This window comes from Malania oleifera, chromosome 3, assembly GCF_029873635.1.
Source record: "Malania oleifera isolate guangnan ecotype guangnan chromosome 3, ASM2987363v1, whole genome shotgun sequence".
In the NCBI taxonomy this organism is placed as follows: Eukaryota; Viridiplantae; Streptophyta; class Magnoliopsida; order Santalales; family Ximeniaceae; genus Malania; species Malania oleifera.
Window position 1 is genome coordinate 101,917,752 of NC_080419.1, and position 27,466 is coordinate 101,945,217.

At 35.7% G+C, this 27,466-nt stretch overlaps 1 protein-coding gene across 12 annotated transcripts in view; it reads left to right on the forward strand.

The window, feature by feature from the left end:
• Nucleotides 1–7,092: 7,092 nt before the first annotated feature.
• LOC131150816 (sister chromatid cohesion protein PDS5 homolog C-like) overlaps nt 7,093–27,466 on the forward strand; it is a 31,457-nt gene continuing 11,083 nt past the window's right edge. For 4 of the 12 annotated variants that reach the window (XM_058101799.1, XM_058101811.1, XM_058101803.1 and 1 more), the window contains exons 1-13: nt 7,106–7,346; nt 7,871–7,922; nt 8,067–8,957; nt 9,089–9,178; nt 11,331–11,440; nt 14,051–14,256; nt 19,595–19,668; nt 21,291–21,342; nt 21,502–21,588; nt 22,502–22,575; nt 26,882–26,933; nt 27,096–27,182; nt 27,260–27,300. In XM_058101799.1, the coding sequence (XP_057957782.1) occupies nt 14,068–14,256; nt 19,595–19,668; nt 21,291–21,342; nt 21,502–21,588; nt 22,502–22,575; nt 26,882–26,933; nt 27,096–27,182; nt 27,260–27,300 (656 nt within the window). In that variant the 5' untranslated portion in view covers nt 7,106–7,346; nt 7,871–7,922; nt 8,067–8,957; ... (1 more) ...; nt 11,331–11,440; nt 14,051–14,067. Of the gene's footprint in view, nt 7,711–7,870; nt 7,923–8,066; nt 8,958–9,088; nt 9,179–11,330; nt 11,441–14,050; nt 14,257–18,683; nt 18,736–18,894; nt 19,057–19,594; nt 19,669–21,290; nt 21,343–21,501; nt 21,589–22,501; nt 22,576–26,881; nt 26,934–27,095; nt 27,183–27,259; nt 27,301–27,466 lie in introns of all 12 variants that reach the window. The other 8 variants (XM_058101807.1, XM_058101805.1, XM_058101809.1 and 5 more) reach the window with 8 other exon arrangements.

Consider the following 27,466-nt stretch of genomic DNA (forward strand, 5'->3'; position numbering starts at 1 on the left):
TGTTTCTTATGTGTGTATTTAGCATGTAAACAGGTCCATTTATTTAACACACACATAAGGAAACAACGATGGAAGCTTGCAGGACTTAAAGACTATACAATCAAGTGCATTCCATGAAGTCAGAAGAGCAAAAAGATGAAGAAGATGTTTATTTGTTGTAATTGCATTTAATTTTTTATATATATTGGTCTGTAATAATGCATGCATCTGCATGATATGCTTAGATGCTCAGTATTTCCGTAGTCAGACTATAAGTTAATCAAATGACTGTAGGAAAAATGGTCGACCGACGCCAGGATTTTAAGGTAAATTAAAATGCCTAGATCATATTCTGACCCTAGGACCCTTAGCCCTTTGTACAAAGTGTCATAACTTATTCACACATGGTTGAATAGGTTCAAAAGACCAAATAGGACATTCTTGTGAGGTTTCAGGCGACCGAACCAATTTGAACTGATCTTCCCCAGGTGACCGAACTCATATCAGGTACCTTTTCACCAACCCGGGTGCCCGAACCTTCTTGTTCAAATTAGACCTCGAGCAACCAAATTAGTCAGTTCGGTTAACCGAAATTAGCATCGGGCACCCGAACTTACGAACGAATGTTTCTGACTTTTGTTCAGCCGACCGAACCAAGACTCGGGCACTCAAACTTCAAAAATTCCTTTTCTCTTTGTGAGTGTTTAAGCGACTGAACCTATGGCTTGAGTGACTAAAACTCTCGGGTTGCAATTTTTTAACTGGGGTAATTAGGGTTAAAAATTAATTAAAGTTTTCTAATAATACCCAGCGTGTCCCCGACGGTCAAAAATTTCCCTGAGTCTATATATACCCCTTCATAAGCCAAGATTAGCAACTTTGATTAGCCAACTTTTCTCTCTAATTTTATCTTAATCAAAGTTCCCCAAAAAACTTTTTTATTGCAAAAACTCTTTCATTGGGGCAAATATTTTACTCTCCAAATCTCTCTTTATTATTTCTTAGAAAATCTTTTCAAAGAGAGCATACATTTTATTTAGGCATTTACTTCTTGCATTCATGCTTTTATAGAAAATATTTATCTTGCAATAATCAATTGAAAAATCAAATCCCTAGGTTCTCCAATTAATTTTTGAAAAATATTTTTAGGAGAATATTTTATTAGGGTTCAAAGCTTTGTTGTGCATATCATATAAATTACGTTTTGAAGATTGAAAACATTATGTTTAGGAAAGCACCCTTACTCTACTGAGCATCATTCCATATCATTTTAGAGTGCTTGTATTGAGCTTTATTGTGTGCGTGCTTGCTTGTATTTTCAGAAACATTTTCATGTACAAAAATGGTTTTAATGTAATGGTTGGGTTCAACCTATAAATTGAACTATGGAGTTTCAGCCCTGTAAATGAGACCAATTCGGTTCAGCCCGGAATTAAACTGGGGAGTCTCAGCCCCGTAAGTGAGACTAGTTCGGCTCAGCCTAATAATTGAGTTGAAGTTTTCCTCATCCTGTAAGGAGGGGATGTAAAAGGTTTTTACTCCACCCGGTTAAGTGAACATGTTTAGTGGAATCCTTGGGGGTTATACCTAAGGCGGGGACGTAGGCTGGTTTTAGCTGAACTTCGATAACAAATCTTGTGTCTCTCTCTCCCTATCTCATTTAAATTATTACACTTTAAATTCAACATGTGTATGCCTATTTATTTACTGTATTATTTAGTTGCATGCACACATTTACATTGAATGAGATACACGTGTATGCATGAACCAATAACTCAATCATTTTACATACACACGTTTTATTTTGTATGAGATATGATATGGGGTGAATTAGCGCAATTGTTTAAATTAGCGAAAAATGATTTAAAACCCAATTCACCCCCCTTTTGGGATCACATCAATCCCAACAACGTCGTCTCACCCCAATTATTATTCCACATTACAGATAGCTATGCAGGACTTACTGGGAATCAGATATAGCAAACATCTAGGCGGGATTAGAGAATACAATTTAGAATAAATATTTGTATAGTAATAGTTAAAGATGTTTTTATATTTCACAGAATGTAAATATTAGAGATACCCATGCATGTACAGTTGTTTAGTACTCTAGTATAAAATATTCGAGGTTTTAATTAATGGAAAATCGCACCCCAGACCTGATCGGATTTGGGGGCGCCACAGTTATTTTGTTTTAACTAGACATTATCAATATTATATTTTATCTTGTATTATATAAGTTATATTTTAATATGTAATTAGTAAATAAAAAATTCATATATTATAACACTATAACATAATTTATTATTTAATATAAAATCATAATATACTAAAGGAGCCACCATAGCATTATATTTCATAACACAATAGTATTTTATTTTTTTGTATATTATATAATTAGTAAATTTTAAAAATCAAGTTAAAAAAAATTAATGAAAATAAACTAATTAAAAATCAAATATTTAAAATTTTAAAGTGGCAAAAAATTGAATAGATCAAAATTTGTAAACTTGTCTCCTTTCTAATATTTGTATCTTATAAATTGATATGTATAAATTTGAAAATAAATATATTAGTTTTTAATATTAGTAAACAATATTGGACCAAAGTTTAAAATTTTACACTTGTACATTTACCTAGGATTTGTTTGAAGCTTAAAAATATTAGGTAAAGAAAAAAAAATAAAAGAACCAAAGTTTTCATGTATAATCACAACCAAAACGAGGCAAAAAAAAAAAAGAAGAGAAAACATATAGGAAATTAATGAACAAATTTGATTTAATGCATGATTGATGTTTATTTTTTTAAAAAAATTTAATTGTTTAATATACTTTTTAAAATTTTTAGTAAATTTAATATAAAAAAGTGAAAATAATCTTTCAAAAAAATATAAAATAAAATTGCATACTATAGACCCATATGGTTTGCGCATTTCCTAGACCCGCATGTACACTGGGTAACCTTTTTACCCACTAATCCAGGATATGATACCCCGAGTCCAAAACCAAACACTCCCCTTAAAGGGTTGAAAGCATAAAATTCAAAGTACTTTGAATCAGAGCGTGTGGGCAAGTCCACGTATACCGAAACGCTTGGCGGACTTCAACGCTCTACATTCAAATTCATTTTATAAAACCTTGCAGAATCCGACTTCAGCTCCACTTAGGGGTGGCAAAACGGGCGAGAAGGCGGGCGGGTCGCCAATGGGCCGGGTCATAAACAGATCAAAATTAAATGGGTCACAACCTTATTAACCCTAACTGGCCCGTTTATTAAACGGGCGGCTCATGGGTTACCCATTTAAAAAAATTAATTATTTTAAAATTTAAAAGTAAAAAAATTAAAATATTTAAAAAAATTAAAATTTTAAATTTTAACTCTGTTGGCCTTACAAGGCTTAAAATCTTGTTATCTTGTTTTGATGTTAACAAACAAGTGAAATTTAATGTATTTGTTTGAGTGATAATATTTAAGGGCTCACATATGAGAAAGTAAGGTGAAGGTGCTCACAAGGATTAAATAAAGCTTAAAAGAGTCAAAACATGGATTTAAAGATGATATATGAAACCTTGAAGAATATGAGGACATGAATGAGTTGTTGAAAGCCAAGACATATTAAAGTCAAAAGAGCCAAAGAAAGGTAAAGTGAGAAAGTTCAAAGAATATGGAAGCTTGAAGAAAAGATGGACTCAATCCAAGGACAAAACATGAAGACTCAAGAACCTAGAATAAGAAAAGTTTTAAAAGTTTTCATGTAAGTGCTTTAATGTTTAAAATATCGTTTGAAATATTTTAAAACTTTTAAGTTAACTTATTAGACCTAGATACCTTTTAAAATACCTGGAAAATATTTTTATAAAGTCAAAAATTATTTTAACAAGGTTAGAATTATTTTTGGAATAAAAAGTACTAAAAAGAGTTTTTCCAAATGTTATCAGTTTTTATACATCCGCATTGAGGTGAATTTTTCTCTATCAAAACTCATTATTTTAAAAAGTGGTCAACATGAAAGTTGTAGGACTTTCTCTTATCTTTCTTTTGACACCAAGAACACCTAATTTGAAGTTATACAAAAAAGTTATGGATAAAACACTGAAATGGGGTCACTGCTGTCAGACATCTGAATACTATTCATGGGAGAGACTTCAGATGACTAAACTTTAAGTTCAGACATCTGAAGAATTACTTCAGACGTCTGAAGATTAAGTGCAGACGTCTGAAGAATTTATGGAACAAGACAAAAAGTGGCAATAGCAGTTCAGACGTCTGAACTTGCAACTTTAGACATCTAAACCTGAAACTTCAGACGTTTGAACCCAGACTTCAGACATCTGACCCTGTATCTAGTTCTATTTTAAAGGGGTTTCAGGAACTTCAGACGTCTGACCTCGAATCCTCAGACGTTTGAACACTATTCAACGGACAAATTTTTAAATTCTAATATTTTAAAATATAGCTGTTTTGAGCTCCAATTTTTCTAACAACTTGGGAAATTCTCAAAGGAAACTTTTGCAACATGGAAATAAGTTTGAAAGCCTATAAATACATGGTTTTGCAAATCAAAATACATCCAAGAATTGAAAAATCTGCTTGTAAAGCTGAAAGCACTCTTGTTCTTCCAAAGCTTTCTTGTTCACTCATTGCAAAACTCTTTTACTGAGACATTCTGAAGTGCTAATCCTTCCTCCTCTGAATTTTTACTACTAATCCTCATCTAAGAAGGATATTGATGAATTCTACACTTGAGTTTCATTGTATTTCATATTGATATTTTACATTCAAGTATATAGTGCTGAAATTGTACTAACTTGCCTTTTGAGAGAGTATATTTGTACGCATATTTTATCTTGTATTTCTTGTAGTTCTTTGATGTTCCAAGGATTGTTTGGATCGTTGGCTAAGCAAGGGGATATTACTTAGAGAGGCGGGCTCTAGCCTAAAGGAGTGACCGAACGAGGGAATATCGTTTGGAGAAGGTGGGCTCTAGCCTTAACCAAGGAGTGTTGTAAAGGTTTGTTCCAGCCGTCAATGGAACAGGTTTAGTGAATCCTTTAGTGGTTTGGCCAAAGGCGAGGACGTAGGCTGTGTTGAAGCCGAACCTCGTAAAAATCTCCGTCTCATTCTCTTTTTCCCTTACTCTTTATTTTCAGCATATTTAAATTGCGTGGATAATTTATTTGATAAACATATATACTACGTAATATTTGGAAATCAAATAAACTTAAGGTTAGTTTTTGATTTGGGTTGCGGAAACCGAAAGGGAGTATGTTGGTCACACCATATCTTGCGGAAACCTTACGGGAGTACGTTACTTGGTTAACATCCTAAAGATAAATTTACCAAGAGTTTATTTGAGTTCTAAATATTTGGAAATAGTGATTTGATTCATTTATACAGGGCTTTACATCAGCAAGCATAAATTCTCATTCACTACAGGGCTTAGTTCAAATTTGGCAAATATAAACAAACAACCATCTTGAGTTGTTATATTACACAAGTGCTGTGTATTGGCTTGTTTGTTTACTTTCTAATTTTAGTTGATTGGTTTGGTTGAATGATTGGATGTTTGTATGGTTAAAAATTAAGTAAAGAAACTAAGTTCTTGAGTGCTTAACAAATTAAACAAATCAATTACGAATTGGTTAAAAGAAATAAAATAAGTTTAAGAATTCTAAAAAGGAATTAAAAGAAATTTTAAAAGCCAATTCACCCCCCCTCTTGGGAAGCTATTCATAATTTCAAACTCTAAAGCAATAACATGATGGACATAATTGGTTACATGGGTAGAAATTGGCTCTTCTTTGGGATTGTGCAGCTTAGTATGTATAAATTCATATTCTCTTATTCTTTCATAAAAAATTTCTCCCCATCCAAATAAAAAAAAGAAGAAGAAAGACATTTCAAAAGTCTTATGTTAAAATTTCCAAAAGAATATGCCAGTAATTGCAATTTATGAAGTCAGTAGCTTGCCTCTCCCAAAATATGGAAGTGTTGAGCACTAAGCAATGCAAGCCAGGCAAATTGTGTACAGGAATTTTCGTATCTCTGGATTCAACCATGTCTTCAACCAGCTCTCCTGTGCACATAACGATCGTACGACAAAGATCTTTCGACAACGCCACCTGATTACGAAAACGTGAAAGAAATGGAATGGTTGTCATTAGTACAGCACTATTCCCATTCCTTCAACACATATATTATTTTTTTGAGATGAAAAAAGAAATATATAACAGGAGAGGAAAAAGAAATTGCAAGCTGTAGGAAGGCAAGAAGTACTCAAAAGAGAAAAAATCAAAACAAAGTAAAAACCTAAACAAAATCTGACTAAGAAGGCCCATTTGAAAACATTTCCATTTGCTGTTGCTGTCATTTGGTCGAACTTCTAGGCCTCTAGGATTAGAAAGCCACAAACCCATCTTGTTTTGTTGAGCTTTTAAATCCTTCCCATTACGCTCCATTAAGGAAAGATTGGTAAGCAAAATGCCATCCCTAATCTGATCACTCACCCGCTGCTTTTTATCCTTTCCATTATCCTGAAGAAGGAGACGGAGGGAGAGATTGAGGAGGGGAGTCTGGAGCCTGGAGGAGGCAGCCGCGACGAGGATTAGGAGTGGTTCGAATGGATCGTTCGCAGCACGCAGCAGCGCACCAGAGGAGAGGACTGAGAGAGTGAAAGAGTGAGAGGCGAGAGCTGCGGATGGATTAAGGATTTAGGGTTTTTTGCATGGGTGGACTGGCCGTGTGCTCGCGTGCATTATGATGTATATAAATGATCCACGGGTGACTCGTTCCAACCCGGTTGAACCTGTTTGTAAACGGGTTAATCCGTGATCCGTACGTTTATTAAATGTGTTGACTTCCCTAAACCCAAATTCGTTTTGAACGGGCGGATTCGAATGACCCGATAGGTCATGACCCGTTTTGCCCGCCCGAGCTCCGCTCCGCTCTGCTCTCTCTCTCTCTCTTTCTCCTCCTTTCCACAACCTTTTCCCTTCCACCAACATAATAAATTAATAACAATCTTTAAAATTTTATTAATAATTTTTTTTTTGTTTTTTTCACAATAAAATTTTCACTTTTTACGACTCTCGAGTCTCGACACGCCCTTCCTCTTCCCTCCCTCCTCTCTCTCTAAAAACCCCTTCTCAATATCCCCCTCTTTTCCGGTATCTCGTGTTCTTCGTCGTTTGCTGTTTTATATCGCGGGTTTCAGGTGGGGTTTCTTGAGCTTCAACGGTGTGAAATTGGGCGTCGGCCTTGTCGGTTTCTCCTAGATCCCGAGAGAGCGAAGCAATGGTGTCATCTTCAGATAGAGAGCTCGAGGAGCAGCTTCTGGACGCTGGCAATCGCCTTCTTCAGCCTCCGTCGTCTGTCTATGAACTCCTTCCTATTCTCGACTTAATCCTTAATTCATTGTTTTTCTATGTTCTGCGTCCCTTGTTGATTTTATTTGTCATTTTAATTGATTAGTTTGATGTGTAGTGCGGTTTCTGTATTCCTTGATTTGTGATGTGTAGTGCGGTTTTGTTCTTTTTGGGAGTTTCATGTCGTTCTTATTGGATGCTTTCTGTTGTAAAATCTTTGGAGCATGTTTCATACTGGCATACACTCCCTGTCCCATCTGCTGGTCTCTTAGTTATACAATTTTGGCATCAACTTCAATGGATATGAGATGCAGAAGTTTTTCTAATATTATGTTGGACAGCACTGGCTTTGGTATGTGGGCACTTGGTATGAAGGCACATGTCCTTACATGTGAAATTATTTATTTATTTATGTCTATTGCGTTATGGGTGCTAACTTTGATACAAATATTAGACTACCATGTTGTTTTCTGTGGTGTGAATGCGGGTCGTGATTTGATTCTCAAGAGTAGTTTGATAATTTACAGGCTGATGAGGGCAGGATGGTGAGGGTTTCTTCAGACGAGGCAGTTCAGGCACGTTTTTCTTATTTTCCCATTGTTTTTTTTTTTTTTTAAACCTGTATGCTTCATTTTTTTTTTTGTGATCTGTTTAATTTTTTAATGATAGCAACTTGAAAATTAAAATGATTCATTTAAAATCAGTTGTTCATTTCTCAGGTAGCTGATAAGATTTCAAAAGAAGCTCTGCCCATAAGAAGTTGATCTTGCTGTGGACAGATCACAGAAATTTGTTATGAGCAATGTTGTCTCGCAGGCCCCACGTGATGATTCTTTGTTGGATTCTAACTCTTCAAAAAAGCGTAATAATCAGTCCCAAAGTATTAATGCATGAAGCAAGAGTGAATCGGGTGATAGGCTAGCGGTTTATGAAACAATGACAGAACAGTCTTCAAAGAGAAGGGGAAAATAGCAAAATTCTGTGATGAATTCAGCAGAACCCTCTGATTTTTCTCATATTGATGGTGATAAAGAAGCCGAGAAACTGCCCAATTGTCAAAAAATTTGTAGCATGCAAGTGCATAATCCACTTCGTGAGTGTTCATCTGCCGAGGTAGCTGCACAATTAGAAAATGAGAATGATGCAGGTGTTCGGGTTTCCTCACCAAAGGCTTCAGAGAGTGAGGCTGTGAATGTTGCTTCCTCATCCCCAAGCAAGGGCCTACCTGATGAGAGTCATTCTAGAAAGGGTGGGTGGCCAAAAAAGAAAGAAGGCTTGACTCAAGAAGCTAAACCAACAGCTGATATTGCTAAAAAGGCATCTGAAGGAGCAAGCGATTCGAAACCTCAAAGGCGTGCAGGGAAGAAAGTGCCTACTGAGATTGCTGATGAGGACAGAACTTCAGTTTCAGTTGATACTATAAAGAAAGGAAGCAAGACTGCTGGTGAGCCAGAGGGAAAACAGCCAAAGCCATCTGGGAAAAAGGTGGAATTAAGCAATAACAATGAGGATGGGCCTTCTATAAAGCAGCAAGAAGATGGGAAAAGGTGGGTATGAGGAAAAGCTATTTTGGAGAAAGATGGAAGAAAATCTTTGGCTGAAGATGAAGACAAGGTACCTTACTTTAATCAGCCTTAAAAGTGCATTTGCAATTCCTTATGTTGTTATTTTTCTTTTTGTATGCAAAATTCTATATAGCTAAGAATTGTTTTGATTATGAACATGTAACGTTGTCATCTCCAAAGTCGACCACAAAATCTATTAAAGGTGAACTTAAAATGGAGGAAATTTCTAAGGTGAACTCCAAGTGAAAGCGCACCCCTGGCAAGGAAAAAGTATGCATCCATAATCTTATTATGTTATATTATGTTTCTTTAACCAAGAATGCTATAGCTTTCAGCAAATTGTTGCATGTTACATTATCATCTTGGTGTAACTTTGCAATATTTTTGTGAACTTGTTTTGTGCTTCTGGTCTTGATGGCCAAATATAGAAGAGCTTTGTTTCCATCACTCATTTCCTTAGTCATGCTTAAATACACTAATTGATTTGTTTTGTTTATTCATGCTTAAAATACATTCATTGATTTTTTTTTTGTTATTGTATTATGATATGGAAACTTATAATTTGTATGCTACCGGTATTGTGAACTTTTATTTTGGTAACACATATTGCGTACTATTTTGCAAATTTCTTTAATTACTTGTGGTCAAATCATTCATCTGTGCATGGTCTTAAGTCTCTTTAAATTGTCGAAATGTCCAGTTGAAATGTCCATTGTTCCCACTGCTCCTGAAATTGGAACTTCAATTAATTTCTGTTTTAGAAAATTTTGTTGAAATTTCCATTAATCATTTAAATTATCGAAATCTTGATATTTCAGCAAAATTTTTCAAAAATTTGACTATGAAACAAATTTCATTAAAATTGAAATTCATGTTTGAAGACCTACATTTCAAAATTCTCTTAAGAAATATTCAATTTTATTGCAAATACGGAATATGACAAGAAGGATAGAAATGATAATTTTCATTTTTTTTTTTGAAATTTATGTGAAAAATGGAGTTTAAATATTGGCTACATTAGTTTATTCCGATTTCTCTCTCAAAAGTAGTATTTACCAATTACATGACACAAATATTTATGTCATTTATGTCTTTTATTTATAATACTATATAATTCTAAATCTTGCATTATAATGTTTAAGCCAGATTCTTTAATTTTCATTAAAAATTCCATGCTTTAGATCTAATGCTTGTTATAGTTAAGAATGGAAATCGAAAATTGACATCAACACTGAAACCTCAAAATTCTAGTCAAGAATTAAGAGTCGAAATTTAAAATGTTGCTTTCATGTTACTCAAATGTTGCTGTAGTTTTGAATCAATTCTCTCCTTTGTTTCTTGTCCTTGTCTAGGGTTGCTGTGGGGTTGGCAGCCATACTGGAGATGGGGATATAAGGCTTTGTTAGTTGGGAGACGGTGTATAGGCCTAAACTAAGGCTATGTGTTGGGATTTAGGTAATTTGGTCTCCAAAATGTCACTATAGTTGGGAAGTCGCTATGTTGTCCAGAGCGATATTTCATTTGCCATAGTGTGATCAAGAGCTAGTATGGACTTAGGCACTCAAATCTCATTGTACTATTCGATAGCATGAAGCATCCAGAATCATTTTTTGGTATTTTTGATAAAGATTGGGAAATTATCAATATTTTAAAAGGCAAAGGCATAAGCAGGGGTGTTTTAACTCTTAAGAAGCAAGGCGTAAGTTAAAGCAACCCTTAAGGCATTGGAGCATAAGCCTTTTGAGAATTTTATTTTTAGATAAAAATGTGTAAATGATTTGCATATAGTTTAAAAATAAATACTAATGAATAAAATCACAAATATAATGCAAAAAAAAAAAATCAAATATAAGTTGCAAATTACTTGTTGGACATTAAAAAATTGGTAACTTGAATTGATTAGATTAATTATGACGAGATATAGTTAACAACTTCAAAGTTTAAATTCTTTTCAAGATCTAAGATTCTCTCACTTATTTTGGAAATGTTGAGGTTCAAGAGTTTTAGAAGGCACGTCGTATTATGACATTCCTTCGATATAAAACATGCAGTTAAATATTCTAGACAAATCTAACATGAGAACCACACACCCAAAATGTGTAGGCATCAATTTAAAAGATGCAAAAGGTGTGTTTTTTTGTACAAATGCATAAAACCTCAATTGTGTAATGCAGTAGCCTTTTCAAGATTTGATATTTTAGATTGAGTGCCAATGTGTTCTAGGCATGCCCTGCCTTAAGGTGAGCCTCAATTAATCCTTCTAAAACATTGGAAATCATCATAAACTTGATCTTGTTCTTTCTTTTCTTTTTATGCAGTTTCCATTTTCCCAATGTTATCTCCTTTGCTTTGTACATCTTTCTATTTTTTCTTAATTATGTTCTTTTTGCATCTGAATAAGAAATTAATGTTTTATGTTAAGACACCTGATGTGAGAGAGTTTGGTGAGAACCTGGTTGGCTTGAAGATTAAAGTTTGGTGGCCACGTCATCAGACGTAAATATCCATTGTATGCTCTAAGTCATACTCTTAGTAAGTTTTTAAAGTGTATTATGCTCTATTTTAAATTGGCTTTGTGCTTGCTTTTATGTGCTTTATTACCTAATGCATTGCAAAACTTTTCCTGCTTTTCTTTTTGTTCTTCAATTCTATGACAATCAAAATATCGTGTTGTTGTAACGTGTATATTAGTATGTCTTTGAAGAATCATCAACCATGCATTCTTAATTCATTTTTAATTTTTAACAAGGATGCACCAATAAATACATGCTTGTGTTCTTTTCGTGGGTTTTGCATGCATGCATTATGCATATGTCAGTGTTGCACTTGATGTTGTTAATATCGGGATACTACCTTGAATTGTTAGAAATGTTTTGGGGTTGAGTTATGGGTTTGGTAGACACTACAAACTAAAAATTCAAAATTTTTATGTGAATGTTGCACTCAATGTTGTTAATGTTGGGATACTACCTTGAATTGTTAGGAATTTTTTAGGGCTGAATTATGGGATCGGTAGACTTTATGAACTAGAAATTCAACATTTATTTGATGAACTAAACATCAGTCTAGCATTTAAAGAATTTAAGCAATTGCCAAAAATGAGTTGGGCATTAAATGGGATTATGGATAAAGCTTAGGAAAATAACATTATTCTTTATTACCCCATTGGCGTGAATTTGGTTTCCATCGCTGTAGTTCCTAGGAAAAAGACCACATTGTTAGTGTTAGTGACTTTCATCCTCTTAGTTTAGAGTCTTGACTATAGCTTGTTTATAAGATGATTGCTAAGGTTCTTGGCAATAGAATTAAGGAGGTGATAAGGAGTACAATTTCAAACTTCCAAATGGCCTTTGTGGGGTTAGATATGGCCTAGATGTTGTCCTTGTGTTAATGAGACTAGGGAGGATCAGGGTTTGGAGGAAGAAGCAGCAGAGCCTTAATCTTTAAGCTATATTTTAAGAAGGTGTATGATAGTTAGCTATTTTTTGAATAGGTTCTTGGATAGGAAGGGTAAGTGGTGAGGATGGATTTGGTTGCCTTTCTTCTGCTCCTTTTGTATAATCATTGATTGAGAGCTAGATTGTCGATTTTCAATATCTTGGGTGTGAGGCTGTGGGAATCTCTCCCCTTTTCTTCTTATTTTGGTTGCTGATGTTTTGAGTAGGATGGTTGAGAGGGATATCGGTAGGGGTTAGCAATTGTCTGTCATATGTGCAGTTTTACAACGATATTATTATCTTCTTGACTAGTGACTGACCATGTTTTTGCCACAGTCTTTCTATTTTACTAGTTTTTGGTATAGTTTTAGGGTTTAAGATTAATTTAGGCTAGTGTGATTTAGTTGCTATTATTTAAGCCTGGAAACAACATTTAGACATTCTGCTTTTGTAGCTTGTGGGATTGTGCAGTGGCTTTTTTTAAAGTATTTAAGAGTCATGTTTGGTTGGAATCATAGTGGTCAAAAGCGTGCTTGATGCGCGCCTAGGTGCGAGGCGCATATGGGCGACGAGGCCATCGCCTCATCACTGGTGAGGCAAGGCGACCTTTAAAAGGTGCAGAGGCGCCGTGGGTCGCGCCTTGAAAGTTTTGATGCTATTAGCCTATTAATAAAGAAAGATCTAGAACGAGCCCTAGCCCTTGTTCGACTCGAACCAACAGGATTCATCTGCAACTCTTCAAGCCAGCATGACTCCAATCGGAACCCTTCTTCTTCGAACCTTCGAAGCGGCACGACACCAATAGGAGCCCTTCGCAAAATCGTCTTCCAGCCTTCAAACCAACTAGAGCCATGGTTTTAAATCACGATAGTGGGTAGTGTAACGTAATGGTAACAGGTGTAATGGGAAGCAGGAGTAGCGGATCTTACATAATGGGAAGCGGGTGTAACGACTGTGAATTTTTTGAAGCACGCACAACCTTGTGCATATTAGCATATACTTGCATGTTTGAAGCTTTTAGCCCTTATTATAAAGAGTTTTAGTGTATTTTGGATCCTTTAGTTTAGTTTGAGTAACTAAGTTATTTGGTAAGGGCAACAAGTTTACATTTGTTTTAAACCACCATTGATAGAAAAATTACATGTGTGTGCGTATTTATACTTCTCATTGTTCTTCTCGTGATAAGTTCTTATGTGTGCTAAATTAATTAATAAAACAAAATTCATTATACACTCAATTAATCTATTAGACACATAAGACATACGAATGATACAAATATAAAATAGCTAGAAAAGAAAGAAGGTTGAAGTTGAAAAATATATGACATAAATATAACATTACTAATATTATCAAAATAAAATATTTTGCTAACAAGTTAGTATTTTTAAATTGTTAATCAATGCATCTCTTATGTTTACTTAAAGAAATAGTAAATTTGTTTCATTGTTATCCTCATTATAATTTTTTCCCCCTCTCGCCACATGGTATATGATTTATGAAAGAAGGAAAAAGTGAAAAGAAAAAGTAAAAAAAATTTTTTTTTTGGGGTGTAACAGTCTTGCAGCGGTTACGTAACAGCTGTAGCGGCCTTTACATAACGGTTGTGGTCTGTAACGGCCGCTACAGCCGTGATTTTTTTTTTATTCACTAATTTTGCGGTCTGTATCGGTATCGGTAACCCAAAAAACTGTTGCGTAATGGTTAGGTCTGTTATTTAATTGCATGGCTGGAGCCCTTCGTGAGCTCATCTTCAAGCCTTTGAACCAGCAGGAGCCCTTCGCTAGTTTGTCTTCGATTGAACCAGAAGGAGCCCTACGGGAGCTCGTCTTCAAGCCTTCAAACCAGCTGGAGCCCTTCGTCTTCAAGGTTCGAGCTTTCGTGAGTCGTCAGGCTGCTTCAATTTTCAAACTAGTAAGTCGTTGTCATCTTCTTCTTCTTCTTCTTCTTCTTCTTCTTCGTCAGTTCTTCTACTTCTTCCTCTTCTTCTTTATCAGTTCTTCTTCAGTTCTGCTGCCTCCTGCCGGCTGCTTCTTCTTATAACATTAAGTTGCATTAAGCCTCTAAGTTAATATTATATAATGTGTAATTAATTATGTTGTTTAATGCAAGTTAATACTTTATAATTAATATATAACATTTGTTTACTGAATTTTGCTGCTGTTTTGTAATTTGTTTGGAAGTGCAGTATACAAACTATACATTTTTCTGAAATATATTAATATATAACATTTTTTTGCTGAATTTAGCTGCTGTTTTATTGCACTCTTTTCTTTTGATATTGAAGATGCTTTTTCTGAAATATATATGTAACATTTTTTTTTTTATATTGAAGATGCTTTTGGGCCTTCAGCCTGGCAATTTTATTTCATTTCAAATTTGAAACTCTTGCATGCCTAATTACTTATGTTGAACTATGCTTGTTTCACTTGGAACTTGGTACTTAGTTGTCATAATTACTATTGAATATTTTGCCATTTAAACTTCTAATATTACTATTGATGTGTTTTTTATATCAATTACCCACCAAATAGGCATTGTACACAATTTATTAATTGTGCACCTCACCTTCGTGAATCGTGCGACTTCGCCTCGTGCTTTGCGCCTTGGCTTCATGTACCCTCTGCGCCTCAGTGTGCCTTGTGCCTTTGACTGCTATGGTTGGAATACTCTTCCTAAGATTTTTGGGATCTGGTGATTGCTAAAATGTCTAAACATTTTGATAGGTGGAAGGGTGCGCTTCTCTTGAGGAGGTTGCATTATTCTAGCCCAGGCTTGTCTTTCTTTAATTGCCCTGTATTTTATCCTTGCTTAAGATTCTGGAGGGGGTTTTCTATAGACTTGATAGGATTGAGTGAGATTTTCTTTGACCAGGAGTGGCTGAGTGGGACGGGTCATCTTGTGAGTTTGGAGGTTGTTTGCAGGCCAAATGAAGATGGGGGCTTGGGTCTTGGTAATTTGGTGTATAAAAAATTTTCTTTGGTGGGTAATTGGTTTTGACATTTTCCTTTGGGAATTAATTGATTACCTTCATAGGATAATTAAAAGTAAATTCGGTTTGCAATAGAATGGATGGATTGCTAATGTTGCAACTAGAGTGTTTTGTGCATGCTCACGAAGATTTATTTTGTATGAAGATCATTTCTTATTTCGTTGCACCAAATGAAAAGTTGGGAATGGTAGTGATTATGGTTGTGGGATTCACTTGTGAAGGGCCTTTTGGCTTGGGGAAGCATATACTTGTTTTGTTTGCTTTGCCTTCCATTTTCTGCCTTTGTGTGTTTTGTGCATCTATTTCTTTTTTACTCATTACTTGTAGGATTACAATAACAACAGCAGCAACAACCGGCCTTAAGTCCTATATGAATCCTTTTTTGCCAATTCACACAATCGGGAGTGTTTTCCTCAACTAAATATATCTCCTTCTAGGCTAATTTAACTCTACCCCTGCCTCTTCTATCAGCGCTACACCTAATTTGTTGCAAATATGTTAATTCTTTAATTTATCCATTAATTTTATGCCACTCATTTCTGTTTATCCTAAAACCTCGAGAGTAAGCTGTTCTCCTTGGTTCTAACTTAGGAACACCCACTCCTTTCTTTCATCAATCAAAGCAATATCGTCTGCAACAATACTTGTAGTATTATTTATTGTGGATTTTTTGTTTTGAAGGAATCTGAATAGAAGAGAGGTGGAGGAGCTTTCTTTGCTCTTTGGATTGTTGATCCCTATTTGCATTCTCCTTGTAGGCATCTTAGGATTTAGTGTTTGGATACATTTTTTTTTTCCTGTGTAGATCTCTTTGTTCTCAATTTCTCATGTAATTTGACTTGCCCATTCATATCCTCTCGCTAGTCGCCTAAACCCCTTCAAACTTCAAAGGTGAAGGAGATTATGTGGGTGACCATTAACACTGACAATCTGGTTAAGAATGACGTATATTGCCCTCTCTCATGAAGCTATTAATTTGTTTTGATTAGCAAAGAAATAAAAAAAAAAAAACAAAACCAAGCCTTAGTCCCACTAAGTGGGGTTGGCTATATGAATCATTTTCCGCCAATTTATGCGATCATGGACCATTTCTTTCGATAGATTTTAGGATATTAAATCCTTACTATCTTCTCTCAAGTTATTTTAGGTCTACCCCTACCCCTTCTACTGCCCCCCATAGTAACTAAGTCACTCTTCCTCACAGGTGCACTATGTGGCTTACATTGCAAGTGTCCATACTATCTGAGTCGTCCCTCTCTTATCTTATCTTCTATAGGAGTTACACCTAACTTACCACGAATATGTTCATTACTTAATTTATCTTTCAATGTTATACCACTCATCCATCTAAGCATTCTCATCTTGGAAACTATTATTTTTTGAATATTATGTTTCTTCGTCACCCAACATTCCGATCCATATAGCATAGCTGGTCTTATAGCTGTCCTATAAAACTTCCCTTTCAATTTTAAGGGTATTCTACGATCACATAGCACACTTGAAGCACTTCTCCATTTTACCCAACTTGCTTTAACTCTATGCATTACATCATCTTCAATTTCTTCTTCAGCTTGCATAATAGATCCAAGGTATCGAAATCTACAAGTTCTATTTATTTCTTCATCATCAAGTTTAACTTTATCTCCAATATTCCTCCTCCTATCATTACTAAAATTACATTTCATATATTTTGTTTTATTTCTACTAATCCTAAAGCCTCTAGATTCCAAAGCTTCTTTCCATAATTCTAACTCAGTGAGAACAACAAATAGCAAAGGTAACAACTGGTCATAGAAGTACACAAAGGAAATAGAGAATAACAGAGAAGTCTCCCCCTCCATCCCTCCTCGGGCATCCCATCATGCCAACTAGAGATCATAGATATCCAGTTATCCAAAATAGCTTGCAAAGAAGACTTTGTTCCCTTGAAAGCCTTTCTATTCCTGTCTTTCCAACATGCCCAAACAATAGCAAGGGGGATAAGGGGAAGGGACCTCCTTTTGATCTTGCTGGAGTGGATCCCTTTCCAAGCCCAAACTTCACCCCCAACCAACGCTGCCATGGCCCATTTCTGCTTGACCATATAAATGGCCAAGGTCTAGATACCTTGGCCATGGGCAGTGGAGAAGGATGTGCTCACCAATTCTGCTTCTTCTAGGCACAGAAAACGCTTATTAACAGCAGTCAAGCTCTTTCTTTGAAGATTATCAAATATGAGGATCTTCCTCTGTGCAGCCTACCAAGTGAAAAAAGCTACTTCCGAAGGGCGGCTTTTTTCCAAATGAGCTTCCAAGGAAAATTGCTGATGCACTCCACGGGGCAGCTAAGGTGATTATAATATGACTTGGCCATGAAAATTCCCTCCTTGCTCAGGGTCCAAATGTGCTTATCAGAGGAGGTTTGGCTCTGAACATTGTAAAGGCTACCGTAATAATTTATAAGATTATCAATCTCCCAAGCAGAAACATTCCTGATAGGGGGAACGTTCAAGAAGGTCCCATGATTAGTGCATTCCGTGTGACGGCATATGGGGCATCTTTACTGCAGTCAAGTTTATAAATGAATGGGAATGAAAAGCTAAATTGGGACTTGCTACACCAAATACCTTGCCAAGGACATCCTACCCATCTCATGATGCTACTTGTGAGGATCATGCTCATTTATGTCATCACTCCTTTGTGGCTTGGTGCTTATGGAAGCAACTTTTCTTTTTGCTGGGGCGTGTTAGGTTAGGACCCGTTCTCTGGAGGCAGCTGATTGGATTTAGCAGTTTTCAGAGCCAACAAATTGAACGAATTTTGTGGGAGAATGCAGTTTTTGCTGTTATATTGGGTACTTTGGTCATGGGGGTGCTCATCCATCCCACAACCCCACTTCCCCGCTCCTCCTCAAAAAAACACCACCACCAAAAAAAAAAAGACACAAACACACACACAAAAATAAGATCCATGTTTCTGTAGGTAGCTTAATTGGGCTGAAGCAATTAAAACACATAGAATATGAGCTAGGCTTATTGAATTCAAGTATGTTTATAAAAATAAAAAGTGCCTTTACTGATTTGTAACCACCTTCGCTTTCTTTCTCATTAAATTACTATTGGTAACCAATTTAACAATGAATTTAGTAATTAGCATGTAAGCTTCCCCTTCGCATGGAATTTTAATTGAATGGTAGATTTTTTGTTTTTTTTTGAATTTGTTCACCACCATTTCCACCTCCCCTGCGGGGTCGATGCTATTAATCACTGAATAATATATTTTGCTGAGTAATATTTCTAGAAAAGGACAAGTAGGAATATTATGTTCATGTTTTCTTCTTCTTCTTATTATTATTATTATTTATTTTGCAGGTGTTACGAGGGCCGTATTGAATCTTTTGATCCTGCTAGAAAGAAACATAGGGTGATACAGTTCTTGCTGATTATAGATGTCATCATTGTGCATGCATGTTTTTGAGTTCCTTGAGTGCTACGCATTTGCATGTGGTCTGTTGGTCTCATTTTTGGCATGCAGATGATTATTTTTCCCTTCAAATTTTAGTGGTTGTCATTATTATTATAGGTTGCGTACACTGATGGTGATGAGGAGATATTATTTCTTAGAAATGAGAAGTGGGAGATTATTGAAGGCCAATCTGTGCCAGATGAGGTGGGAGATATTATTTCGTCAATGACTTGGAGAGAATTTGAAGTTGCAAATTGCTTGTTGGACATTCAAAAATTGGTAACTTGAATTGATTAGATTAATTATGACAAGATATAGTTAACAACATCAAAGTTTAAATTTTTTTTCAAGATCTAAGATTCTCTCACTTATTTTGGAAAGGTTGAGGTTCAAGAGTTTTAGAAGGCACGTCGTATTATGACATTCCTTCGATATAAAACATGCAGTTAAATATTCTAGACAAATCTAAGATGAGAACCACACACCCAAAATACGTAGGCATCAATTTAAAAGGTGCAAAAGGCGTGTTTTTTTGTACAAATGCATAAAACCTCAATTGTGTAGTGCATTAGCCTTTTCAAGATTTGATATTTTAGATTTGAGTGCCAATGTGTTCTAGGCATGCCCTGCCTTAAGGTGAGCCTCGATTAATCCTTCTAAAACATTGGAAATCGTCATAAACTTGATCTTGTTCTTTCTTTTATTTTTATTCAGTTTCCATTTTCCCAATGTTATCTCCTTTGCTTTGTGCATCTTTCTATCTTTGCTTAATTATATTCTTTTTGCATCTGAATAAGAAATTAATGTTTTATGCTAGAAACCTGATGTGAGAGAGTGTGGTGAGAACCTGGTTGGCTTGAAGATTAAAGTTTGGTGGCCACATCATCAGATGTAAGTATCCATTGTATGCTCTAAGTCATACTCTTAGTAAGTTTTTAAAGTGTATTATGCTCTATTTTAAATTGGCTTTGTGCTTCCTTTTATGTGCTTTATTACCTAATGCATTGCAAAACTTTTCCTGTTTTTTTTTTTGTTCTTCAATTTTATGACAATCATAATATCGTGTTGTTGTAACATGTATATTAGTATGTCTTTAAAGAATCATCAACCATGCATTCTTAATTCCTTTTTAATTTTTAACAAGGATGCACGTATTAATACATGCTTGCTTTCTTTTCGTGGGTTTTGCATGCATGCATTGTGCATATGTCACTGTTGCACTTGATGTTGTTAATATCGGGATACTACCTTGAATTTTTAGAAATTTTTTGGGGTTGAATTATGGGTTTGGCAGACACTACAAACTAAAAATTCAAAATTTTTATGTGAATGCTGCACTCAATGTTGTTAATGTTGGGATACTACCTTGAATTGTTAGAAATTTTTTGGGGTTGAATTATGGGATGGGTAGACTCAATGAACTAGAAATTCAACATTTAAATTTGATAAACTGAATCAGTCCAGCATTTAAAGAATTTAAGCAATTGCCAAAAATGAGTCGAGCATTAAATGGGATTATGGATAAAGCTTAGGAAAATAACATTATTCTTTATCCCCCTTTTTGCATGAATTTGGTTTCCATCAGTGTAGTTCCTAGGAAAAAACCACATTGTTAGTGTTAGTGACTTTCATCCTATTAGTTTTGAGTCTTGACTATAACTTGTTTATAAGATGATTGCTAAGGTTCTTGGCATATGAGGGCATCTTTACTGCAGTCAAGTTTATAAATGAATGGGAATGAAAAGCGAAACTGGGTCTTGCTACACCAAATACCTTGCCAAGGACATCCTATCCATCTCATAATGCTACTAGTGAAGATCATGCTCGTTTCTGTCTTCACTCCTTTGTGGCTTGGGGCTTATGGAAGCAACTTTTCTTTTTGCTGGGACATGTTATGTTAGAACCCATTCTCTGTAGGCAGCTGATTGGATTTAGCAGTTTTCAGAGCCAACAAATTGAATGAATTTTGTGGGAGAGTGCAGTTTTGCTGTTATATTGGGTACTTTGGTCATGGGGGTGCTCATCCATTCCACAACCCCACTCCTCGCTCCTCCCGAAAAAAACACCACCACCAAAAAAAAAAAGACACAAACACACACACAAAAATAAGATCCATGTTTCTGTAGGTAGCTTAATTGGGCTGAAGCAATTAAAACACACAGAATATGAGCTAGGCTTATTGAATTCAAGTATGTTTATAAAAATAAAAAGTGCCTTTACTGATTTGTAACCACCTTCGCTTTCTTTCTCATTAAATTACTATTGGTAATCAATTTAACAATGAATTTAGTAATTGGCATGTAAGCTTCCCCTTCGCATGGAATCTTAACTGAATGGTAGGTTTTTTGTTTTTTTTTTGAATTTGTTCACCACCATTTCCACCTCCCCTGCGGGGTCGATGCTATTAATCCCTGAATAATATATTTTTCTGAGTAATATTTCTAGAAAAGGACAAGTAGGAATATTATGTTCATGTTTTCTTCTTCTTCTTCTTCTTCTTATTTCTTTTGCAGGTTTTTCGAGGGCCGTATTGAATCTTTTGATCCTGCTAGAAAGAAACATAGGGTGGGACAGTTCTTGCTGATTATAGATGTCATCATTGTGCATGCATGTTTTTGAGTTCCTCGAGTGCTAAGCATATGCATGTGGTCTGTTGGTCTCCTTTTTGGCATGCCGATGATTATTTTTCCCTTCAAATTTTAGTGGTTGTCATTATTATTATAGGTTGTATACACTGATGGTGATGAAGAGAAATTATTTCTCAGAAAGGAGAAGTGGGAGATTATTGAAGGCGAGTCTGTGCCAAATGAGGTGGGTTACTTTTTTGGTTTTATATTCTTCCTACACTTTATGTTGTTCTCAAGATTTATGCTAAAGCATTTTGTTAACAGGAGCAGGCAGCTGATCATCCAAGCCCCCAATCAAATTGAAAAAGTTGATAAAAGTATGTTCAAGTGTATAATAAAGAAAAAATTGGAAAATTTTAAATATTTAAGTTAAAGTAACTGAATATGTTTACGTACATATTGACATAGAAAATAGGTTGATAATTTGTCATTTATTTCTTGTTTCCATTTTGAGGTTGCTTCTTTCCTCCTGAGCTCTGTCATGTTCTTACCATTCCCAGTGAGTTCTCATGTCATATTTGGGCTCAATAAGCTCTGTGTATCGTCCTGCAATATTATAATTCCTAGCAGAGAAAATTCATTTTATAGTGAAATAAAAAAATTGAAAAAAGTAGTATCATCTTAAAATTATTTTCAAGATCTAAGATACTCTCACTTATTTTGGAAAGGTTGAGGTTCAAGTGTTTTAGAAGGCACGTCATGTTATGACATTCCTTCCATATAAAACACGCAGTTAAATATTCTAGACAAATCTAACATGAGAACCACGCACCCAAAATGTGTAGGCATCTATTTAAAAGGTGCAATAGGCGTGTTTTCTGTACAAATGCATAAACCTCATTTGTGTAATGCATTAGCCTTTTCAAGATTTGATATTTTAGATTGAGTGCCAATGTGTTCTAGGCATGCCCTGCCTTGAGGTGAGCCTCAATTATTCATTCTAAAACATTGGAAATCATCATAAACTTTATCTTGTTCTTTTGTTTTGTTTTAGTCGGTTTCCATTTTCACAATGTTATCTCCTCTGCTTTATCTTTCTATCTTTGCTTAATTATATTCTTTTTGCATCTGAATAAGAAGTTAATGTTTTATGTTAGACACCTCATGTGAGAGAGTTTGGTGAGAACCTGGTTGGCTTGAAGATTAAAGTTTGGTGGCCACGTCATCAGATGTAAGTATCCATTGTATGCTCTAAGTCATACTCTTAGTAAGTTTTTAAAGTGTATTATGCTCTATTTTAAATTGGCTTTGTGCTTGCTTTTATGTGCTTTATTACCTAATGCATTGCAAAACTTTTCCTGCTTTTCTTTTTGTTCTTCAATTCTATGACAATCAAAATATCGTGTTGTTGTAGCGTGTATATTAGTATGTCTTTGAAGAATCATCAACCATGCATTCTTAATTCATTTTTAATTTTTAACAAGGATGCACCAATAAATACATGCTTGTGTTCTTTTCGTGGGTTTTGCATGCATGCATTATGCATATGTCAGTGTTGCACTTGATGTTGTTAATATCGGGATACTACCTTGAATTGTTAGAAATGTTTTGGGGTTGAGTTATGGGTTTGGTAGACACTACAAACTAAAAATTCAAAATTTTTATGTGAATGTTGCACTCAATGTTGTTAATGTTGGGATACTACCTTGAATTGTTAGGAATTTTTTAGGGCTGAATTATGGGATCGGTAGACTTTATGAACTAGAAATTCAACATTTATTTGATGAACTAAACATCAGTCTAGCATTTAAAGAATTTAAGCAATTGCCAAAAATGAGTTGGGCATTAAATGGGATTATGGATAAAGCTTAGGAAAATAACATTATTCTTTATTACCCCATTGGCGTGAATTTGGTTTCCATCACTGTAGTTCCTAGGAAAAAGACCACATTGTTAGTGTTAGTGACTTTCATCCTATTAGTTTAGAGTCTTGACTATAGCTTGTTTATAAGATGATTGCTAAGGTTCTTGGCAATAGAATTAAGGAGGTGATAAGGAGTACAATTTCAAACTTCCAAATGGCCTTTGTGGGGTTAGATATGGCCTAGATGTTGTCCTTGTGTTAATGAGACTAGGGAGGATCAGGGTTTGGAGGAAGAAGCAGCAGAGCCTTAATCTTTAAGCTATATTTTAAGAAGGCGTATGATAATTAGCTATTTTTTGACTAGGTTCTTGGATAGGAAGGGTAAGTGGCGGGGATGGATTTGGCTGCCTTTCTTCTGCTCCTTTTGCAGGATCATTGATTGAGAACTAGATTGTCGATTTTCAACATCTTGGGTGTGAGGCAGTGGGAATCTCTCCCCCTTTCTTCTTATTTTGGTTGCTGATGTTTTGAGTAGGATGGTTGAGAGGGATATCGTTAGGGGTTCTGTACAGTATATGCAATTGTCTGTCTTATGTGCAGTTTTACAACGTTATTATTATCTTGTCTAGTGATTGACCATGTTTTTGCAACATTCTTACCATTTTACCAGTTTTTGATTTAGTTTTAGGGTTTAAGATTAATTTAGGCTAGTGTGATTTAGTTTCTATTATTTAAGCCTGGAAACGGCATTTAGTCTTGCTGCTTTTGTAGCTTGTGGGATTTTGCAGTGGCCTTTTCAACATATTTAAGAGTTCTGTTTGGTTGGAATACTCTTCCTAAGATTTTTGGGATCTGGTGATTGCTAAAATGTCTAAACATTTTGATGGGTGGAAGGGTGCGCTTCTCTTGAGGAGGTTGCATTATTCTAGCCCTGGCTTGTCTTTCTTTAATTCCCGTGTATTTTATCCCTGCTTAAGATTCTGGAGGGGGTTTTCTATATACTTGATAGGATTGAGTGAGATTTTCTTTGACCAGGGGTGGCTGAGTGGGAGGGGTCATCTTGTGAGTTTGGAGGTTGTTTGCTGGCTAAATGAAGATGGGGGCTTGGGTCTTGTTAATTCGGTGTATAAAAAATTTTCTTTGGTGGGTAAGTGGTTTTGGCATTTTCCTTTGGGAATTAATTGATTACCTTTGGCATAGGATAATGAAAAGTAAATTCGGTTTGTAATAGAATTGATGGGTTGCTAATTTCGCAACTAGAGTTTCTTGTGGATGATCATGAAGATTTATTTTGTAGGAAGATCATTTCTTATTTCGTTGCGCCAAATGAAAAGTGGGGAATGGTTGTGATATGGTTGTGGGACTCACTGGTGAAGGGACTTGGCTTGGGGAAGTATGCTTGTTTTGCTTGCTTTGCCTTCCCTTTTCTGTCTTCGGGTGTTTTGTGGCACTAATTTCTTTTTTACTCATTACTTGTACTATTACAATAACAACGGCAACAACAACCGACCCTAAGTCCTATATGAATCCTTTTTTGCCAATTCACACGATTGAGGGTGTTTTTTACGACTAAATATACCTCTTTCTAGGATAATTTAACTCTACTCTTGCCTCTTTTATCAGTGCTACACCTAATTTATTGCGAATATGTTAATTATTTAATTTATCCTTTAATTTTATGTCACTCATTTCAATTTATCCTAAAACCTCTAGACTCTAAAGCTGTTCACCTTGGTTCTAACTTAGGAACACCCACTCCTTTCTTTCATCAATCGAAACAATATCCTCTGCAGCAATACTTTTAGTATTATTGCTTTTGGATTTTTTGTTTTGAAGGAATCTGAATAGAAGAGAGGTGGAGGAGCTTTCTTTGCTCTTCAGAGTGTTGATCCCTATCTGCATTCTCCTTGTAGGCATCTTAGGATTTAGTGCTCAGATACATTTTTTTCCCCGTGTGGATCTCTTTATTCTCAATTTCTCATGTAATTCGACTTGCTCATTCATATCCTCTCGCTAGTCGCCTAAACCCCTTCAAACTTCAAAGCTGAAGGAAATTATGTGGGTGACCATTAATACGAACAATCTGGTCAAGAATGACATATATTGCCCTCTCTGGCATAGATTGCCCTCTCTCATGATGCTATTAATTTGTTTTGATCAGCAAAGAAATATTATTAGAAAAAGCAGGGCATCAAGGGGATGCCAATCAAGTGCAGTGAGAACAACAAATAACAATGGTAACAACTGGTCATAGAACTAAATCAAGGAAATCCATAATAACACAGAAGTCTCCCCCTCCATCCCCCCTCATGCATCCCACTATGCCAAATAGAGATCATAGATATCTAGTTATCCAAAACAGATCGCAAAGAAGAAACTGTTCCCTTGAAAGCCCTTCTATTCCTGTCTTTCCAAATTGCTCAAAAAATAGCAAGGGGGATAAGGGGAAGGGCCCTTCTTTTGATCTTGGTGGAAGCCCAAATTTCACCCTCGACCAACGCTTCCATGGCCCACTTCATCCTCACTAGTAGCGTCATGAGATGGGTCGGATGTCCTTGGCAGCCTACCAAGTGAAAAAAGCTACTTCTGAAGGGCTGCTTTGCTTTAAATGAGCTTCCAAGGAAAATTGCTGATGCACTCCATGGGGCAGCTAAGGTGATTATAATATGACTTGGCCATGAAAATTCCCTCCTTGCTCAGGGTCCAAATGTGCTTATCGGAGGAGGTTTGGCTCTGAACATTGTAAAGGCTACCGTAATAATTTATAAGATTATCAATCTCCCAAGCAGAAACATTCCTGATAGGGGGAACGTTCAAGAAGGTCCCATGATTAGTGCATTCCAAGTGATGGCATATGAGGGCATCTTTAGCGCAGTCAAGTTTATAAATGAATGGGAATGAAAAGCTAAATTGGGACTTGCTACACCAAATAACTTGCCAAGGACATCCAAGCCATCTCATGATGCTACTAGTGAGGATCATGCTCATTTATGTCATCACTCCTTTGTGGCTTGGTGCTTATGGAAGCAACTTTTCTTTTTGCTGGGGCGTGTTAGGTTAGGACCCGTTCTCTGGAGGCAGCTGATTGGATTTAGCAGTTTTCAGAGCCAACAAATTGAACGAATTTTGTGGGAGAGTGCAGTTTTTGCTGTTATATCGGGTACTTTGGCCATAGGGGTGCTCATCCATCCCATAACCCCACTCCCCCGCCCCTCCCCAAAAAAACACCACCACCAAAAAAAAAAGACACAAACACACACACAAAAATAAGATCCATGTTTCTGTAGGTACCTTAATTAGGCTGAAGCAATTAAAACACATAGAATATGAGCTAGGCTTATTGAATTCAAGTATGTTTATAAAAATAAAAAGTGCCTTTACTGATTTGTAACCACCTTCGCTTTCTTTCTCATTAAATTACTATTGGTAACCAATTTAACAATGAATTTAGTAATTGGCATGTAAGCTTCCCCTTCGCATGGAATTTTAATTGGATGGTAGATTTTTTGTTTTTTTTTTGAATTTGTTCACCACCATTTCCACTTCCCCTGCGGGGTCGATGCTATTAATAACTGAATAATATATTTGCTGAGTAATATTTCTAGAAAAGGACAAGTAGGAATATTATGTTCATGTTTTCTTCTTGTTCTTCTCATTATTATTTATTTTGCAGGTTTTGCGAGGGCCGTATTGAATCTTTTGATCCTGCTGGAAAGAAACATAGGGTGAGACAGTTCTTGCTGATTATAGATGTCATCATTGTGCATGCATGTTTTTGAGTTCCTCAAGTGCTAAGCATTTGCATGTGGTCTGTTGGTCTCATTTTTGGCATGCAGATGATTATTTTTCCCTTCAAATTTTAGTGGTTGTCATTATTATTATTATAGGTTATATACACTGATGGTGGTGAAGAGAAATTATTTCTTAGAAAGGAGAAGTGGGAGATTATTGAAGGCGAGTCTGTGCCAAATGAGGTGGGTTACTTTTTTGGTTTTATATTCTTCCTGCACTTTATGTTCTCAAGATTTATGCTCAGGCATTTTGTTAACAGGAGCAGGCAGCTGATCAAAGCCCTGATGCTTCACCTGAAATGTATGTGCTGTTTTTTGTTGGTATAAACAATATTTAACTGTGCCAGTGTCTTTGGTGATCCTCTGTAAATTATTGGTGACAAAATTATAATATATTGATTCAATGGATCTCTCGTTGTGCCTTTAACTCCCAAATTTGTGTGTTACCGAAACAATTGTTAATTTTG